At 36.8% G+C, this 19,742-nt stretch overlaps 1 protein-coding gene and 1 long non-coding RNA gene across 3 annotated transcripts; both read right to left on the bottom strand.

The window, feature by feature from the left end:
- Nucleotides 1-1,532: 1,532 nt before the first annotated feature.
- On the bottom strand, nt 1,533-6,937 carry LOC132063218 (uncharacterized). Of its 2 annotated transcripts, XM_059455677.1 has the most exons (4): nt 6,478-6,937; nt 5,199-5,305; nt 2,306-2,393; nt 1,825-1,959 (listed from the first exon to the last, which is right to left on the bottom strand). In XM_059455677.1, exons 1-4 carry the CDS (start codon nt 6,819-6,821, stop codon nt 1,947-1,949), a joined length of 552 nt encoding a protein of 183 aa, XP_059311660.1. In that variant the 5' UTR covers nt 6,822-6,937; the 3' UTR covers nt 1,825-1,946. The 2 variants fall into 2 exon arrangements, with proteins under 2 accessions (XP_059311659.1, XP_059311660.1); XM_059455676.1 differs by lacking the exon at nt 2,306-2,393 and having other exon boundaries at nt 1,533-1,959; nt 6,478-6,928.
- Nucleotides 6,938-11,699: 4,762 nt separating this feature from the next.
- Nucleotides 11,700-13,976, bottom strand: LOC132063217 (uncharacterized). Its single transcript, XR_009416352.1, has 2 exons — nt 12,539-13,976; nt 11,700-12,329 (listed from the first exon to the last, which is right to left on the bottom strand). It is a non-coding gene; the product is annotated as an uncharacterized LOC132063217 (long non-coding RNA).
- Nucleotides 13,977-19,742: the final 5,766 nt, after the last annotated feature.

The following is a 19,742-nucleotide window of genomic DNA, read 5'->3' as shown; positions in this document are numbered from 1 at the left end:
CATAGGATGAAGGTGGCGGAGGTGATAATGTTGCATTGAGATGCGTGGCATATAAGGAGAGATAGGATTAGGATCGAATATATTTGGGATAAGGTGAGGATGGCCTCGATGGAGGACAAGATGAGGGAAGCGAGGCTAAGGTAGTTTGGGCATGTGAAGAGGAGATGCACGGATACCCCAGTGTGGAGGTGTGAAAGGTTGGCTATGGATGGTTTCAGGACAAGTAGAAGTAGGTCGAAGAAGTATTGAGAAGAGGTGATTAGACAGGACATGCTGCAGGTCCAGCTCATCGAGGACGTAATCATAGATAGGAGGTTATGGAGGATACGGATTAGGGTAGAAGGCTAGTAAGTAGTTGAGTGTTCCCATACTTATATTTCTATATTTGTAGTCGTAATATTACTCTTGTAGTTTCTTATCCTTTTATTCCTGTAATTATCTGGTGTCTTGTACTTCAATTATCGATGATTTTGTGACAGTTAGGGTATCTTTTTTTTTTTTTTTTTTTTCAAACTGATTTTTATTATTATCTGTTGTTTCTTTACTTTTGTTATTTCTGTTTCCGGATTGCTGGATTGCTTTTGTTTGCTTTCTTTGAGCCAAGGGTCTAAGTCTAACTGAAACAACCTCTCTACCTCCCATATAGGAGTAACGTCTGCGTATACTCCACCCTCCCCAAATTTCACTTGTAGGATTACACTGAGTATGTTGTTTTTATTGTTGTATTATAAAATTTCATCTGTAAAATTTGAAACTCCATAAAATAATTACTTTTCAATTACATATGTTGAAAAGCGACTATTTATAAATTTACACCTTTTACGGGCTACTGTAGGGGATGATTTGCACAAATAGTATCATTCTGTAAAGTTGTTTAAATTTTATCACTGTTTAAGTAATTTGTGTAAGAATTATCTCGACGTTACATATTCAGAAGAATGAAAGTCTATGTTTTAAGAAGTTATATCATATGAAACATAATTTTGATACAATTTCATTCTATCTATCTTGTTAAATTGTTCATGAGTTTGTTAGGTTGACAAATCCTGCCTCGTTACAAGTTACGCAAGTGAGCATACTCTGATACGATCTTCATTTTATTTTAACTTTTACAGTTATTCTCAAGTTTTGCCGTATTAACAAATCTTACCTTATTCACAAGTTACGTCATCCAACATAATTTTCATATAAACGTTATCTACCTATTTTGTAAAGTTCTTTACAAGTCTTGCCACACTGAATCTTACATGCATTATTCAGTCGCACACAAGTTGACATGATTTAATACTACCTTCATTCTAACTATCTTGTAAAATCGTTCCCAAGTTTAGTTTGCTTCTCGCAACTGGTGTATTCATAGACTTCTTGATATTAACCTTAATGAAATTATATAATATTAGTTAGTTTTGGCACAATGAATTCTGGTACTGCAAAAGGATGATGAGGTGGAAGGAAGAAGGAGAAGAAGAGCTTGAAGAAAGTTGCCGAAAACAAAAATTCTTAAAGTAAATTGTAACCAAAAGAAAACAAGGTGAAGTAGAATAGAATGATTAACCACTAGTAACAGACGGCAAATTTTCCTAAACGCAACATAATAGTAACAGTTTTGGTTGTAAGTCCGATCAGCCTGAAGATATCATTGCATTATTGGTCTGGACATCTTCATTTCCCTACCTATACAATATATCAACTACATTTACTCTTATAAGTTAAAATAAATAGTATATTTTTTACTGTGGTTGCATTATTTCTGTAGAGAAGATCAATATATAAAATTAGAATGCCAATCAATATTTAAGTTAGTGCAGTCTATCAAACTTTGAACGCGATCCAGAGCTGCATGTCTATGCTGCAATAATGCAAAAGATCCATTGTCTTCTGGCCTCTGCTCCTCAGTAATCTTCCTTTTACGGGGCAGCTTTCTTGATACTTGCTTCCATTTCGATTCAAACGCACAAGCTACAAGCTCACACAGAAAGAAAGTTAGACAACTTGCTCAAACTCTAAGTTCCAGGTGAAAGCAAATGAAAACTAACTGCTCTAGGAAGAGAGAAGTTTATTCAACATTGGCTAAAAGGTTACAAAATAACAGAAGTTCTGTTTCCTGCTAATGAGAATTAGTAATGCTGGCAAGGACATAAGAATGAATGGCCCACGTGAAATCCGAATAAGATCTGGTTTAATCAAAAATGAAAAAGTCGATGGTGTTTTACCATGAACAGTGGCAGAGCTAGAATATAAAGAAATAAGAACACAAAAAAGCTAAGGAGATTCAACATATAGTATATACGTATAGAAAAATTACCTATTTACACATTTATAGTTTTGCAACGCCCTTGGACACCGGTGGCTCCTACACTGACTGACACCTTTCCCACCACAATCAAATGGAACTTCCTCAAGAGAAAAACACAAGCGTCTCAGGCCTATTGAAATTTTATGCCCCTAGACCCTAAGATGCACATTCGCGTGATGCTTCATTTTCTTTTCTTTTTTTAACAGTCGAAGAAAAAAGTATCACCCTTCGCTTTACAGTGAAGAGATGTTTCCCTTTTAGATAGTTGGGATACTACTTTTCTTAGATAGCAAGGAACGAGAAAAAATTTGGCTTGTAAAAACCAATCCAACGCTTTTACCTTTTGTGATTCCTAAGAGGATTAATAAAGCTGGAAATGACCTCTCAGCAAGAGATACGATCAATCAGAGTCATAAAAAAAATAAAAAAGTTAGGACTCAAAAACTCATCCAGTCATCTATTCATGCAGGAGTGCCATGTGTGCTCCATGAAAAGCCAATAGCAGAATAATAGATTGAATCTGTTATTCAGTTCTCTCTAGGACTGCACCACCAGGCATGCATCACCCCTCTCACTCCTTACCCCTAATCTGTAGTTCCAGAACAGAGCCTCAAGTGGTTGGCATAATCAAGAAGATCCCAAACAAATTCGGCACCAATTTTGTTGATATGATATCGAGTTATTGTAAATAATGCCACAGATGACACATTCAATGAAGATGTGGAAGATAAAGGACAAGAAAATGGTAAGAGGAAAAAATCCACTGCTCAATGTTCTAAAGTTTTACTGATTAATCTAATCTCACTCTTAATATTGGATATTCTGCTCCAACTATCGTCCTCTAAATCAACTCGGTTCTCAGGCAACTCATATTTTATCACTGAAGATGGTGATGCTCTAACTTCCTCAGATGTAGTTGCACACCAGACAATCACTTTTAGCTAATCCTGTTGATCATATAGAAGAAAAGTATTGTTTGGCATACTGGACATCACTTGTACCATTATATTATTATAGGATCAAACTCTTGTTGGTTTGATCAGGGCAATGACAGGCATCGGTAAAGGCACATCAAACAAGGTTTTGCTTATCAGAAATGATGATGCCACACTTATAATCAAGACAATTACAAAATAACCGCTTGGGACATTTAAGAGTCAACAAGCAACCGGAATGCATCTATTCTGCAGAGCTACGATGGATTTAGAGTCTCATTTAGGTTCAAAATGGTGTCTCAAGTATAGGTTGCAGGGCACGTCGACACCTTATCAAAATTGTTTTGTTACTTGTAAGCCAGATAACCAGGCTTGATTACTACCAATTAAAAACATTTTTTTCAATATTAGTCTGAATTATTTCAACCTAACCATAAAGCGGATTCATTACTTTGGCAGCACAAAGGAAGACGAGAAAGTCACGGAATCTTGCAACAGACAAAGAGGGGCGAGATGATCAGTTTGATTAATGTTCCACTAACAGTTAGAGCTCCACTTGTGTAAGTATTTTGTTAAAGTACACCAGTACTACGCCATAGCAACAAACAGACCACTGCTTTTATCTAAAATATTCAGCTACCTAAATGATGTTTCAGAGAATAAACAAAACACAAGCATTTAGCAGTAGATTTAGGCATTCACATGTCACCTCGTGCACTTACCAGTGGATAACTTGTGATATGCTTCTATTTCTTATAAAAACAAGGAAGCAGAGAGAGTCTAAAAGATGCAACAACTCTTTATAGAAAAATTGAGTGGTCACAAAAAACGAAAGGCAGCCCGGTGCATAAAGCATCCCGCGTTAGCAGTGTCCGGGGAAGGGCCGCACCCCAAGGGTTGTGATGTAGACAGCCTACCCTAATGCAAGCATTAGTGGCCGAGTATGAGTGGTCATCTTTAAGATAAAGGAAAAAGGAAATAAGGCTGTTTGTTGATCATACATATAGAAGAATCCTCCAAAAGTCGTGCATTTTTGGAGGATCCAAGAAGGGTGAGGCAACATTTTTGGAGAGTCCGAGTAGCATAGAGAAGAACTGCAAATGCAAAACGACTGTAGGAAGTGTTGAGCCCTTGCAAACATAACCAATTTACTGGGAAATAGATCTGTGTGGTTTTATGCTTACAAACATTTTGGGCCAGTCCAGGGAAAAGCTATGACTATCCTCTTATTATCCACACTAGCCAATACTTTCACCGTTTACCCCCAACTAGACCCTGGTAACAACTAGAATACTAACTTTGAAGAAACAGACACATCAGCTATCACTCTCTTCATAATGATATTCATGTCAAGACCCACTTCTATCTTAATTAGCAATTTGGAATATTTCTTGAATTGCTGATGAAAAGAATGAGCTTGGTCAAACAATCAAGAGAATAGAAGTGGCTGGCTGTTGGCTGTTCAGTCTTTGGTTTAGTCTGAAGTTTACTCGTCAAAACCAAATCGACATTTTATCAAGTCTGCTTCCATTAGCACCATGACTACACTAAAGCTCTACCAACTGTCACTGTATACATATCAACTTTGTACTCGTATAAAAAACTATAGAATCAGAACCGACCAGTACTAAAGAGCTTAGAGTAAAATGGCTTGTTGGTTCAAGTACAAAATCATAGAGTAAGAGAATCTGTGCCACCATCTTTCAAGTGGGTACATGCTCACAGAGAATGCACAAAGCCATAAAAATTGCAAATGATCTCTGATGGCCTGGGTAAGCTCAAAATGTAGACCATGATTTTAGGCAACTAAAAGAATATCAGGAAAACCAAACGGAAACATCTATACAGCAAAAGTATAATCAAATTAGAAAGTGCACTAGTATAATAGGAGTTATGGACTTGGAGGCAATTTTGTTTCTGATGAAAGAAAGAAGCATCTCAGATACAATAGTGTATAAATACTGTACCTTCACTTCTGTCCTTAAATCCTCTAATAAGGCAGGCACAAATCCATGGTCTTCCCGAACGAGATGCCTTTGCACCCCCTTTTAGTTCACCATTATGTTGTTTCAGTCTATCAGAGAAATCACCAATTAGAAATCAGCTTAGATTTTTTTTTTTTTTTTTGTTTTTTGTTTTTTGTTAAAAGAAAAAAGTTAAATGAACAAATGATTATATATTGATGCAGATTTTATCTAACTGAAATGTCAATCACATTTACATTACTTGGAGAACACAGAAACCCGAAACAGAAGTTCCATAGAGAATCACAGTCGATCAGTCACTACACACTCAATGGAAGGCCAACAACCAATTTACCATCAAGATTAATTTTTTCAACAAGTCCTAAAAATATTCATTAATGCCCTAAAATGTGGGAGACCAATTGGGTGAATATAAAAACAAGCAGCGGGATAAAGATTGCCATATGTGATAGTAGAATGTACTCGTTCATTTTAAAGGCATTCGCTGAAACCAATCCAACAATGGATAGAAGTACTAAATAAAAGCTTCAAGAGAAAAAAAAAAAAAAAGTTTTAAATGAAGTTGAGAATGCACAATTTTATGGAAGATGAAAACATTTCTATCATGGTGTGTTAATGATCTACTGAAAGAACCATTAAAATACATTATTGTTGTTCTCAGAGGAAGAATAATAAGGATGAAAGAGTTCCCAAAAGAATCTAAAACTAGAAGAAGTGAGGAAAGATAGAAGCTACAAACCACCAATAAAGCATAGGATAAAGGCCTAAATAAAAAGGAATTACACCTTCACAATGGAGAAGCTAAGATTGAGCACAATTATCCAGTTTTGAACAGAGAGATTAGCAGCATGACTCTATTTCAGAAATGTTATCAAAGTTTTACCCTTTTTGAAATTCTTAGCCTATATGCTCCATACACAAGCTAATAGGGGTAAAAACCATTATCAAATTTCAAAGTTGACATTTTTTTTTTTTTTTTTTTTTTTTTGAAATTCTTAGGCTATTTTCTACATATAAGTATCCTTTAACACAAGCTAATAGAGAGAACCACCAAACATACAGGCTGGACAAAAGCTTCTTGTTTTGAAATCTTATTTTTTATTTAAATTCTAAGGTTATTTTCCACATATAAGTATGGTCTAACACAAGCTAATAGGTAGAACCATCAAACACACAAGCTGTACATGAATAACACATTGATTAAAACCATGAACAGAAGCTTCTTTTTTCCTAGAATAAAGAAGAGAAAGATGGTACTAACCGGCGAGTGAAATTGGTAGTGACACCAACATATGTCTTAATTGGTGCATTTGTGGATAGAATGAGGTATACACACCACAAAGACAAACACCTCTTTTTATTGCATTTTCTTGAATTATTGAATTCAGAGTTATTTGGTGATGATTCTGAAGAGGACAGCTGTGAATTTCTTGATTTGCTGGAACTTGCTATTATTGGATTTGAAGAAGAGCAAACTTTGAGATTTGTAGGCTTCAAGGATTCAAAATTTGTGGGTTTTGGTGGATTCAGAATATGGGATTTCGTTGATTTGAAGATTGTTGACAAGGGTCTAGCCATGGTGATGATCCCAACAGTTTTCTTCATCTCAAAATTGACCGTTTGCTTCAAGGAATCAATTTTCCTGAAAAAACTTAACAACCCATGGTCTTATTAGGAGTTTTTAGCTTTTAGTTTAAAATAAATACCTAGTTTTTTACATAAATAGTGAAATGGTCTGTCATAAAATACCTTATTAGATATGCCAACTTTTCTAATACCCAAGTATAAAGAATGTGTTAAGAATTCTTTTAGCTTTCAAATCCAAATAAATTAAATTAATGATTTAATCCATTTCATTATTTACAATTAGTTTTAGAGTTTATTCAAGTTTTGCACTGTTTAAGAGTTTTTGGTCTTCTAGGGATACTTGGTTTCATATATCTATGTAGGTGATGTAATTTTATTTTTCTTACTAAAATTTCATTTAATATGTATAATAATACATCAAGAACGGAGTAAATAAAATATATTGTGATTCAAAATTCATAAATTAAAAATTCGGGCTCTGCTTCTGTATCTAAGCATATCTAATGCTTTAAACGCTAAGGGTGATAAAATCCAAAAAAAAAAAAGCTTGTAAAAGACACTACGGAGAAAATTACCAGGATATTGTTCTCAATTGCTTGAGTTTTCACACTTTAGTGACAACTCCCTTCCATCATATGCAACAAAATTTAGCTCATCCTCTTCAATGGAGGAATATAGTCAAGCATTTTTAAAATCTTTTGGGGCTCACATTCTTTGGATTTCAAAAAATATAACTAAATTTACATTCGAAAACTCAAATCTTTCAATTCGCACCATTCATGCATATCTAGGTGTAGAGTTTTAACTGCCAACAATATAATTATAGTGAGGGATAGAAAAATCGATAAGTAATGTAAATAGTGATACTTGAGGGGCATTTATTCTTGATATTGTATTAAAATGAGAGAGAAACCCCAAAACCGAGAAAATAGATAAACTCTTTTCCTGGATTAAAATTAAACAAGTGTCACATCAGCTTTTTCATTCCTCTTTTATATAAGTATATAAATATAAATTTATGGCCTCTATTTTTGCGTTTCGAGACATGAACCCTGATTAATTAATTTGATTTGTTTTTCGTGTGTAGTTTGACGAATTCCGATTGGCCTAAATTTTGGTGGGCCCATCGAAAATGTCCTGATGAGCAATACGGACCATGTTCGTCTTGACAAACATCGTTTATTTTGACATTTCGGGGTCATGAAACCCGAAATAATGAATTTGGTTGTTTTTTATGTGTAGTGTTAGTACATGAATTTTCCTGAATTTGGTTGACGGACTCCAATTGGCCTGGATTTTGGTGGGTCCATAGGAAACAGGCTAATGAGCAATAGTGATCATGTTCTCCATGACAAACGTAGTTTATTTGGCGTTTCTGGGTCATGAAGCCCGAATTCATGAGTTCAGTTGTTTTTCATGTGTATTCTTAGTATATGAATTTTTTTTTGAATTTGGTTACGGATTTCGATTGGCCTGAAATTTGGTGGATCCATCAGAAACGGCTTGCTAATCAATACTGACCATGTTCGCCATGACAAACGTCGTTTATCCTGGCGTTTCGGGGTCATGAAACTCGAATTCATGAATTTGGTTATTTTTCATGTGTATTAGTACATGATGATTTTCCTGAATTTGGTTGACGGATTCCGATTAGCCTGAATTTTGGTGGGTCCATCGGAAAAGGCCTGATGAACAACACTGGCCATATTCGCCATGACAAACATCTTTTATTTTGGCGTTTCGGGGTCAAGAAACCTGAATTCATGAATTTGATTGTTTTTCGTGTGTGTTAGTTATACATGAACTTCTTGAATTTGGTTGACAAACTCCAATTGGCCCGAATTTTGGTGGGTCCATAAGGAAACAACCTTTTTTTGGAGATCCCAAACCTCTGCTCTTCAAAATGCCTCCAGCGATTTCAAACCTTAGTGTCGGATATAGGAGTGCACTTCAGAATGCAAAAAAGAAGCAACACCGAGGACATTACGTTCATTTTAGAATGCTTGCATTCTTGCTTCATATTTTGGAACGATTCTGTGCCATGTATTAGACTTGTCCTTTTTAGGAGTCTAACTTCTCAATGATGACAACAAAGTGAAACGACTGAAGCAACCTGAGTGACATCTGAATCTTTTAATAGAAAATTCAAAAGAAGATGCAATCTCACTAAGGGTTTTGTTCGTTGTTCACAAAATATGTGAATCTCGGTAAGTTAAGTATTACAAAAAACATTAAGTGTAAATCAACTTGAACCCTAACAGAATAAAATAAAAAGATCAAATACACTTCCCTGACGTGGCCAGTGTTTTTGGGGAACAGAATTAGATATCACTCTTGCCTTTTTATCCAAATTTGCGTTGTACCATCTCCCTCAGCACTTGCCAAGCATTGCCACAAAGACTGAACTTCATAGTTTATGCTGAAAAGATAAAGATTTCATGTACCCTAAGCTTTTGCCATTTTTCATAATTTGATTTGATTGGAAAGTGATCTCTCAACGGGGTTAGCATATAAGTCAAATATACCGCGGGTCCCGGCAGAGAAATACCCTCTTGGTTAAATTGATCAAGAAGTACAGTAAGTTCTTTTCGATTTCTAGATGCAATAGTCAACAGAAGAGATTTTTTTTTTTTTTTTTTTTGGCAACTAACGAATTTTATTACCAAAAATTATAACTTTACAAAGCTGTATTTTCTCAAAATTCCAACCAACAACCTTGGACATAATGCCCCAAGGCTGCTCACTACTCATCCCACTTATCTACTACACCTCCAGTAAGCTACCAAAACCACCACATTACGGATAAAAGTTGAGTTCAGACAACTTCCTTGAGAGCTTCTTTTGCATTGCACGCCTTCCGACAACCTCCTGGATAATCATTCTAATGATAGGAGTTGCAGGTCTGCTTTGTTGTTGAAAAATCCTCAAATTTCTCTCTTGCCAAATCTGATGTATACAAGCAGCAATAGACATCTTGTAAATTACAGCATCAGCAGAATTCCCTTTGGCATAGTCACTTGCCGTCTTCAGCTCTTCTTGCCAATCAAGTACAGGTCTATTAAGTCCTTGCCGCCCTCAAAATATTACTCCAAACACTAGTGGAGAATGAGCAGCTAAAGAATAAGTGTTCAATCGATTCATTCTCCACAGTGCATAGTGGACACACAGTCTCATCAGTGATCCCCCATTTCGCTAATCTGTCTCTGGTAAGTAGACTTCTCTGAGCTGCTAGAATTAGAATGAAGGTCCATTTAGGTAGTCCCCTATTATTGCAAGTTAGCTTCTTCCATGGCACTTTTTGAAAGGTACTTCTCAGTCTTAAGTACATAGTTTTGATTGAGAATTTTTCCCAGTTCACTATCTCATCCATGCTTACCCCAGCAGTCTCGATATACTCCTTAGCCTTCATGTTTTTCCTCACAACCAAAGAAGCTTGCTTAGGCACATTAAGCCATATTGGGTGTGCCTTTCCATAATAGACATGTATCCATTGCACCCAAAGTCTATCCTTCTTTTTGCAAATACTCCACACCAACTTACGAGTAAGGAAACCTTGTTCCACATATATAAGTCAATTACGTTAAATCCACCTGCTGTTCGTGGGCTGTATACAGTTTCCCAAGCTAAAAGAGCTTTTTTAGAAGTCTCAGTCCCACTCCGTCCGCAGATATGTTCTGCATACTGTCTCCACCAGCTTTAGAATTTTCTTAGGGATCACAAAAATCTGTGACCAATATACTTGTCGCAGAATAGTACTAAGCCTCTCAACAATTGCAATCTACCAAAGATAAGATGTGCATTTAGCAGTCCATGATTGCACTCGCCTAGTATCTTGTCTAATAACGGCTGACATCGGGGCTAGCTGGAGATCTTCTTTGTGCTCAGAGGTACTCCCAAATATTTAAATGAGAGCTCACCTTTAGCAAAGCCCAGAGCCTGGATAATCTCTTGTTGTTCATGTTGACCAACCCCTCCGAAATAAATAGAGCTTTTGCTCAGGTTAGCAATCAGTCCAGAGGCCTATGAGAATCTAGCAAAATAATCATACATCAATTGTACAGAGCCTATGTCACCTATACAAAATAGAGTAAATCATCGCCGAACCCCCCCCCCTCGCACCAAGTTTAGTTTCTCACACTTTGATGGTAGTTGAAATCGTGATATTCCTCAAAGTCTTCAATGATCTTGAGAGGTATTCCATAGCTTAGAACAAACAAAAGGGGATAACGGATCACCTTGTCATAGTCCTTTTTTTTTTGCTTGAAATGGTTTATGGGATTCCTATTAATCGAATGAGTAGGATGACGACGGACACAAACGCCTCATAATCCAAGAAGCAAATTTACTAGGAATATTCAACCCACGCAAAGACTTGTTCTAGAGCACACCCACTTACGGAATCATATGCCTCTCGCATATCAAGTTTCGATCATACACACAGGTGGGACTCTTCCATCCATACCCCTTACTACCATGACTTAAGATTATATTATCAGTTATTATTCTCCCTGGCACAAAAGCAGACTGACTATTATCCACTAAGAAATCCATCACCAAACTTACTTTTTTTTTCTTGGATAGTATTATTCTGGAAAATGATCAACCTTTTTTTTATAATCTTAAGACCTGTTTGGCTCCCGGGGTCCTCTCTTTAAAAAGAAAAACCTTAGCCGAGTAAACCTACAAACTACCCTATTTTCGGGTAACCATGGCCAATGCCGGCGGCAGGCAGCCTCTACTAGAGGTTGTGCCGCCAAAAGTAAACATACAGTCACCCTCAAACACGATTAGCTACGCGAATCTGTTGAAACCATGCACAAATACCACACCAACCCAAGTTGTACCATCTAAACCTATTGAATATCTTCATGGGGAACCACAAGTTACATGGAAATAATCTGAAATCAAAAAACTTATCATACAAGAAAATCTTCAACATGCGATACTTGGGAAGTTTTCTTATGATAAACCTGACGTGCGAGGATTAAGTAAAGTCATTCCAATACAATGTGAAATTAAAGGTCCATGTGAAATTGGCCTGATGGACAATAGACATATGCTAATACGCCTTACATTATTGGAAGACTATATAAGGATGATATCGACCCCTACATACTATCTAAAGGTTCACAATATGTATTGTCAGATGATGCCTTTGATATGGAATCCTTGGTTTATCCAGATGAAGAAACTTCAGTTGCGGTTGCATGGATCAGTTTTCCAGATCTCCCTCGGATTTTTTTTGCAAACGAAGCAATATTTTCCTTAGCCTCTGCAGTGGGAAGACCTCTAACAGTTGATATGGCTACAAAAAACAAAACAAGACCAAGTTGCGCCAAGGTAAAAATTGAAATTGATCTATTAGCCAACCATCCAAAAACGATTAAAATTGTAGAAGAGGATGATATTACTGGAGAAATCAAATCCAAGTGGATTAAAATTCAATACGACTACCTCCCCAAGTATTGTAGGCACCGCAAACTACAGGGACATGGAGAGATTGAATGTAGAGCATTGAATCCAGAGCTGGAAAATAATTCAGGGAACAAATTGAAAAAGACAACAAGAAAACTGAAACTGCAACTAATCAACCTAAAAACAAGGAGAAAGTATCTGGAAATATTCAAAGAAAACAAGAGTGGATAAAGAGGAGGAGTAAATACAATAAAGATAGAACTGGAAGGCATCTTGGAGGTGAGAAAAAAATATTGGTAAGGATAGAAATCAGAAGACACCTAAAGTAGTAGTAACCACAAAAAATTCATATGATGCTTTGAATGATCAAAAGCAGGAAGAAGACCTGCAAAAGAAAGAGGAATCAAGTCAAGTTGTAGCAAAGGTTGATTATAAGTCACAACCAAACAAGGACAATCAGGAAATACAGAAAACTGATAATAAAACACAAGAAGATAAGGCTCAAAAAGTACAAGAAACAGCAAAGGAATGGGTTACAAGGGTTTTCCCTAATGAGAAGGAAAAGGAAAACAACAAAGAAAAGCAAGGAGATAAGGTGGAAATCTCATCAGATGGTGAAGACAAAATTGATTATTCAGCATCTACAAACAAAAGTGCAGTAAAAAGTAATAATGAAATAGCAGATAATGCTAGCACTAATGTAGGGGATGGAACACAAGAGGATTACAGTGAAGAGACAAACAAACGGAAAGGAACAACAAGTAGAGCAGGTGACAAACAACACAGAAACTGCTACAGAGGGTACAAAAGATCAAGACAAACACAATGTGACAAAAATTAATTCACAAAAAACTTCACCCTTAAAGCCAACAGTAACCAGTCCATTGAAAACTACACCAACAAAAACAGCAGAAACCAATTCAAAAAAAGCATCTTTAACAAAGAAATAGGGGACTGAAAATACAGCACAACAACAGTTACAAGATCTTTGGATATAAAGATGAAGATATAGATGAAGAGGATATCAATATTAATATTTAGAATGCAGCTAATACTGGGGATTTATCGCCAAAGCAAATTGATAGATTGAAGTCACTTGGAAAGCAAAAGTGGAAACAATCAAAAGACAACAAAGAACAATCAGTACTACCTACAAGGGGAGTACAGATAAGGAGAACAGCAACCAAAACATTTAGTTTACCATGAAGCAAGCCTTGCTTTGGAATATTAGGTCTGTAAATACACAACAGGCTTTTCAAAGATTACAAACAATGCATAGAAGTCAACAATTCTACATGATTGGTTTGTTGGAACCTTTTGAAACTTTTGACAATATTGAACATTATAAAAGATAGTTAGGGATGCATACAGCTATTTCTAACACTACAGGAAAAATTTGGGTCTTTTTTGATGAAATAATGCAAGTCACTGTGGTGAAGGATGAAATTCAACAAGTAACAGTTCAGGTGTATAACCAAGAATTGGTTACTGATATTCTAGTGACTGTAGTATATGCTAGATGTGATCAAAGGGAAAGATTGGAGTTGTGAGAGTCCTTAGAAGATCTTTCCACTGATTTTAATCTACCATGGCTGGTGATAGGTGATTTTAATGTAATAACTTCAGGGGAAGAGAAGCTAGGAGGCATACCAGTAAAGAACAATGAAGTGGCTGATTTTGTGCATTCCATTCAAATATGTAATTTAAATGATTTGGGTTTCATAGGAAGCCAATACACTTGGTAGAATGGAAGGTCTGAAGAAGCTAAATGCAGATGACATGATTATATTTAGTTCTGTTGATGTATGGTCTTTACAACTAGTAATGGATGTTTTGACTAAGTATGAAAAGGTATCAGGGCAGAAAATTAATAAGGAGAAGAGTGCAATTTATATGCATTCAAATGTGCTATGGACATAGTAATAACAACAGAGGTAATCACAGGTATGGGGAGAAAGCAATTTCCTTTCACATACCTAGGATGTCTAATTTTTCATATGAGAAAGAAAAAGGAGCATTATAGGCATATGATCACCAAGCTCAGCAACAAATTGCAAGTATAGAAAGGAAAAATGTTATCTTTTGGTGGAAGGGCTGTATTGATAAAACATGTATTACAAAGCATCCCTATACATCAACTGTCAGCAGTAAATCCTCCGAAAAATGTGATAGTACAATTACACAAGTTGTTTGCGCAATTCTTTTGGAGTACTTGTGTTGAAGGAAAAAATAGACAATGGTCTTCCTGGAAAAACCTTTGTCTACTAGTGATTGAAGGAGGCTTAGGATTTAGATCAATGCATGATGTGTCAATGACATTGTTCTGTAAGCTTTGGTGGAGATACAGGACAAAATCATCTTTATGGAACAACTATATGAGAGATAAGTACTGTAAAATGGAGAATGAAGTGATAGTACCATGGAAAGTAGGGGATTCTTAGGTATGGAAAAAAATGTTTGAGGCAAGGGACAAAGTGGAACATCAAATGTTGTGGCAATTGAATAGAGGATCTGTCCAATTCTGGTTTAATAACTGGACAGGCACAGGTGCACTTTATCATCTAACCCCTGATGACTATTATTGTGATGAAGTTGTCCAAACAGTTGCTGAAGTGGTGTTAAATAGAGAATGGAATGAAATACTGTTGAGTTGCACATTATTCAAGGGGTATAACCCCCAAAGGCAATCAAGAATAGGATAAACCATGGTGGATGTTAAGCACGAAAGGAGATTTTTCAGTGAAATCAGCATGGGATTATGTGAGGAGAAAGGAACAGACAATCAACCTGTATAATAATATATGGGTTACAGGTCTCCCTTTTAAGATGTCTTTCTTTGCTTGGAGGACGTGGAAATTTAAGATACCAATTGATCATATTTTTAGGAGATGGGGAATTGCCTTACCATCAAGGTGCTGTTGTTGCACTGAATCTAAGCAGGAAACAATGGCACACCTATTCCTAAACTCTGATATAGCTAACAGGACATGCTCCTATTTTTCTTCCTTTGCAAGTATAAATATAACAGGACTACACCTTAGAGAAGTAATTCTCACATGGTGGAATCTACCAATAAGGAAAAGCATGAAAGCATACTTTCAAGTTATCCCATGTATGATATTATGGGAGATCTGGAAAATCAGGAATCAGAGGAAGCACAATGGAATTCAGGTAACAAATAACAAAATTATATATCAAGTGACAAGCAATATTCAGTTGTTTCTAAGAATCAGAAAGCCATCAATGCAAAATTATCCTCATAAATGGCCAATTGTTTAGAGAGTCACACACCCACAGTTACTATCATTAAAGTGCTATGGGAATTTCCCCCTACGGGTTTCTACAAATGTAATACTGATGGTGCATCAAGGGGGAACCCAGGGAGAAGTGCTTATGCCTTTTGCCAAAGGGATGAGAGAGGAGATTTGATAGATGCTGAGGCTAAGGAAATTCATAGTACTACTAATACAAAATCTGAAGCAAAAGCTATAATGGAGACATGTATATATAGTGATAAGAGGAAGTATACTCAGGTAATGGTTCAAACAGATTCCCTTATGTTACAAAGAGTGATACAAGGGATATGGAAGCCACCATGACAAATGTCACGACCCAACCCCGTAGGCCGTGACTAGTGCCCGAGCTGGGTACCCATACGCGCTCATTAACCAGATTCGGCATACAAACGACTCATACATATATAAATGTCAGACGTGGTTCCGGACCGACGCATACAAACATATATGCGCACGAGCGCAAGGTCGTTTATAATATACATAACGTATCAAAAGCATACATACGCGCGGCCCGACAGCTCGGAGGCGCACGGCGGATGGCCGCCCAAACACAACTCACACAACGCATCTGAACAAAACTATACATAACCCACATCTATGTCTACAGACCTCTAAACAGAACAACAGAATCATATGACGGGACAGGGCCCCGCCGTACCCCCCGAACAAACAAATACATATGCAACGAGACGAATATATACCAAAATGTGGGCTCGAATAAAGCGGGGCACTCCGACGGGAATAGGTGTCCTAGGATCGGCGAATCACCAAACGTGCGTACGTACTCGGGCATACGAAACGCGACCCACGAAGAAAGGGGATCGATGCGAAATATGCCGGAAGTATGCAAAGCATGAAATACGGAAAACGAGATCATAACCGAAGTAAGGAGTACAGAAAGTGAGCATAATAACCAGAATACCAAAGTACTTGCATCTGAAATACAAATCGCACATACGAGGTACAGAAGACAAATATAATAATCAGAATGTCAAATTGCTTACTCCTGAAATACAAATCATGCATATCCGGGTCATGTATCATATCCGGGCCATAATGGAACTGAGTGACATAAGTATGCATTTAACATATACATACCGTAACATATCATAACATCATAACTTATCATATGGGTGACATTAACCGATGTGGGACTCGCCTAAACCAATGTGGGATTTGCCTAAACTCAATGTGGATTTGCCTAAACCAACGTGGAATTTGCCTACTATCGTTAGGTTTGCCCCACCATCGGGGCCGCCCCCACCACCGGGTTTGCCCCACCACTCGGGTTTGCCCCACCGCCGCTCCGATACCAACCGATCATATTCCGTAATACATATATATATCATATAACGTGTCCCGCCCTCCAGTGAGGGACTCGGTATCGTAATCATCATATCATCATATCAGACTTCGTATCACATCATATTTCGGAATACCGCATAGTGCGCACGATAACATAACCGACCCAGGACTTGGCGAAAAATGTAACAACAGAATGCACGAGCAGAATCGTGAGTAACCAAATACAGTTTAAAACATTTTCAAAACTAATAGGTTAATCAAAAATGAACCATCATTTACAAGCCAAAACGATGGTCAATCGATTTTCTTCCGAATATCACTGAACATATCAAACCGAACTTCGTAAATCATAGTCACGTATCAAAATCATGAGTATACGAATCATCATTTCGTACTCAACGAGATAAATATATAATTATACTCGGGGGTCGGAAAGGTAGTCATATTAAGTTCTTTCAAAAAGTCGTTAAGATCTTTGTACAAAGGAAAGTCGCGGGACCCACGACGAGCGTCAACCAATTCGAAGCCCGCCTATGAAAATTAAAGTCATTATACGTTATGGAATCATTTACTAGCATATCAAAGCAATCCGGTTCTGTCTGTGAAAGTTACGGACGTTCGTAGTTACAAAACTTTTTTTTGAAACATTGGTAAGCAATCATACAAAGACATATAAACCATAGCTTGACCATATAAAGGTGCCAACATCAAAAAGCAAATAAGTATCGTAAACATGCTCGGATTTTACGAATAGAATTTCCCCCGAAGCTCATAATACATCATAACTTACTTGCGTCTAGGACATGCCAAAAGGAAAGAAGGATAAGCTTTACATACCTCGACCGCTCTCAAGGCTAATCCAATCCTAAGCCTCGGGCTCTCCAAAGTCTACGCAATATCATTAAATACTAACGTTAACTATAGGCATTTAGGAGTTCATTTTCAAACTAGCACTTAATTCTACGGAAATTTGGGCAGCATTTCCCCTGTAAATGCACAACCCCGAGAATTCAACTCGGCCAAATTCAACAACAACAACAACACCAAACTAGCAACATCAACAACCAATTCAAAACGCATTCTAACATTAAATGCTTTTTCTACATAATCCAACAACATTCATTATATTCAATTCAACGCTTACATTCAAGCCAACATCACGCTTATACATTCAAATACTAGTCCGAACCCATACCAACAACATTCAAGAACATTTTAAACAATTCATACAATATTTCCAACAATCCAACAATTGCTCCAATTCGCCCGAAAAACGTCCCAAACCCGAGAACAACATCCATAACACGTTCCTAACTTCCGAATCATGATTTGCTCAACAATCCACATTCTAACAATGTCATTCTCTTAAATGCAAAATTACAATAAAAGCACATCAACCTACTAATCAGCCCGCAACGATTACAACATTAACTTAAATCATTAAACTCTCATTTTCAACATAGAATCCACATAACAACAACAACCAAAACACTAAGTAAAATTAATTCATTCCTTGCCATACATGAGAGGCTATATTCGACCACAACCACCCCAAACTAAATTCATGATTTTCATTCATTTCAACACACTACAATAACCAAACATGCTAAATAGAATTAATTCCTCACTCCTACACCACACACACACCTACACGGCCAAAACCATCCACACGGCCACACTTCATCATACAATATTTCATGAGTTTCATCTATTTTTGCATACTACAACATACACAAATCACCCATAACATATGTAAAAGGAGATTAAACCTTACCTTTTTCCTTCAACTTCACAACTTAGCTAGGGTTTGCCAACGACAAAAACGAACGGTTTAACGACTCCAACAACTCTCTCACGTTAAAGAGGACCTTCAATGGTTGGAATTGCTAGAAGAAATTATTTTTTGAAGAAGGATTTTGGTCTTCAATTTTTTTCACCTTGGCCGAATGGCTCCTTTGTTGCTTCTCCAAGTTTCTTGATTTTTCTAAGTGTAGGAGATGATGAATTATGATGACTTAGTCATCTTTTGTGCCATTATATGAATCATACAAGTGTAGCATGGCCCACGCGTGGGTTGGATCAATTAAATTTGGCCAAGACCATGTGTGGGGCCACATTAAGGCCACACGGCCACATGGCCTAGTTTTTCATGAATTTTCAACTTTTCATAATTCACTTTGGCCCCAAATTTTCCTTAATATTCCATACCAATAAAATCATAGGCAACTTATGTCTTAAAACAAAATCGAAGGTCCAAAGTCTCAATTTCGTATCCCGGAATGGTCTTTGTCCCTAACTTATCATAGTTAATCCGAATTATCCCAATGTACAAAATACGGGATATAACAGCAAATTTTGAGATGGATTGAAGAAATACAAAGCATAATGACAAGCAGTAACATGCAGATTTCACACATATTCAGAGAAGGAAACAAAATGGCAGATTATCTAGCAAATACAGCTCTGGATAAAGGGAACGTGGATTACAACAACTTTCAACAACTGGAAATTGAGGGACGCAAGTTAATTAATAGTGATAAGTTGCAATGTCCATACACAAGATTGAAAATAGTCAAGCAATGACAAAAAGCACAAAATTCAGCAAGAAGACACTTAGGTTGTTGCGGATACAAATTCTCCGATTCAAACTATACAACAACAGATATCAAGGAAGCAAAAGTAAAATAACAACAGAAATTACAGGATTCAAGTATCATCAAGTCATAACATTCAAGATTCGAAAGAAATCAATGGCAAGAGAGAAAATGAACATAGAGATGAAGGGTCACACACAACAAAAAGTTTGACCATGCAATGGCGAGTCACAATCTTCAGCTGTAGATCTACAACTATCATAGCTCAGATTCCCATCGTGCTGAAGATTGAACCTCATTTTAGAAGTCCTAGTTCACAATTTCAACTT

Source organism: Lycium ferocissimum, chromosome 7 (assembly GCF_029784015.1).
Source record: "Lycium ferocissimum isolate CSIRO_LF1 chromosome 7, AGI_CSIRO_Lferr_CH_V1, whole genome shotgun sequence".
NCBI lineage: Eukaryota > Viridiplantae > Streptophyta > Magnoliopsida > Solanales > Solanaceae > Lycium > Lycium ferocissimum.
The sequence above is the reverse complement of the archived record's forward strand: the minus strand, read 5'-3'. Positions and strand labels throughout refer to the sequence as shown.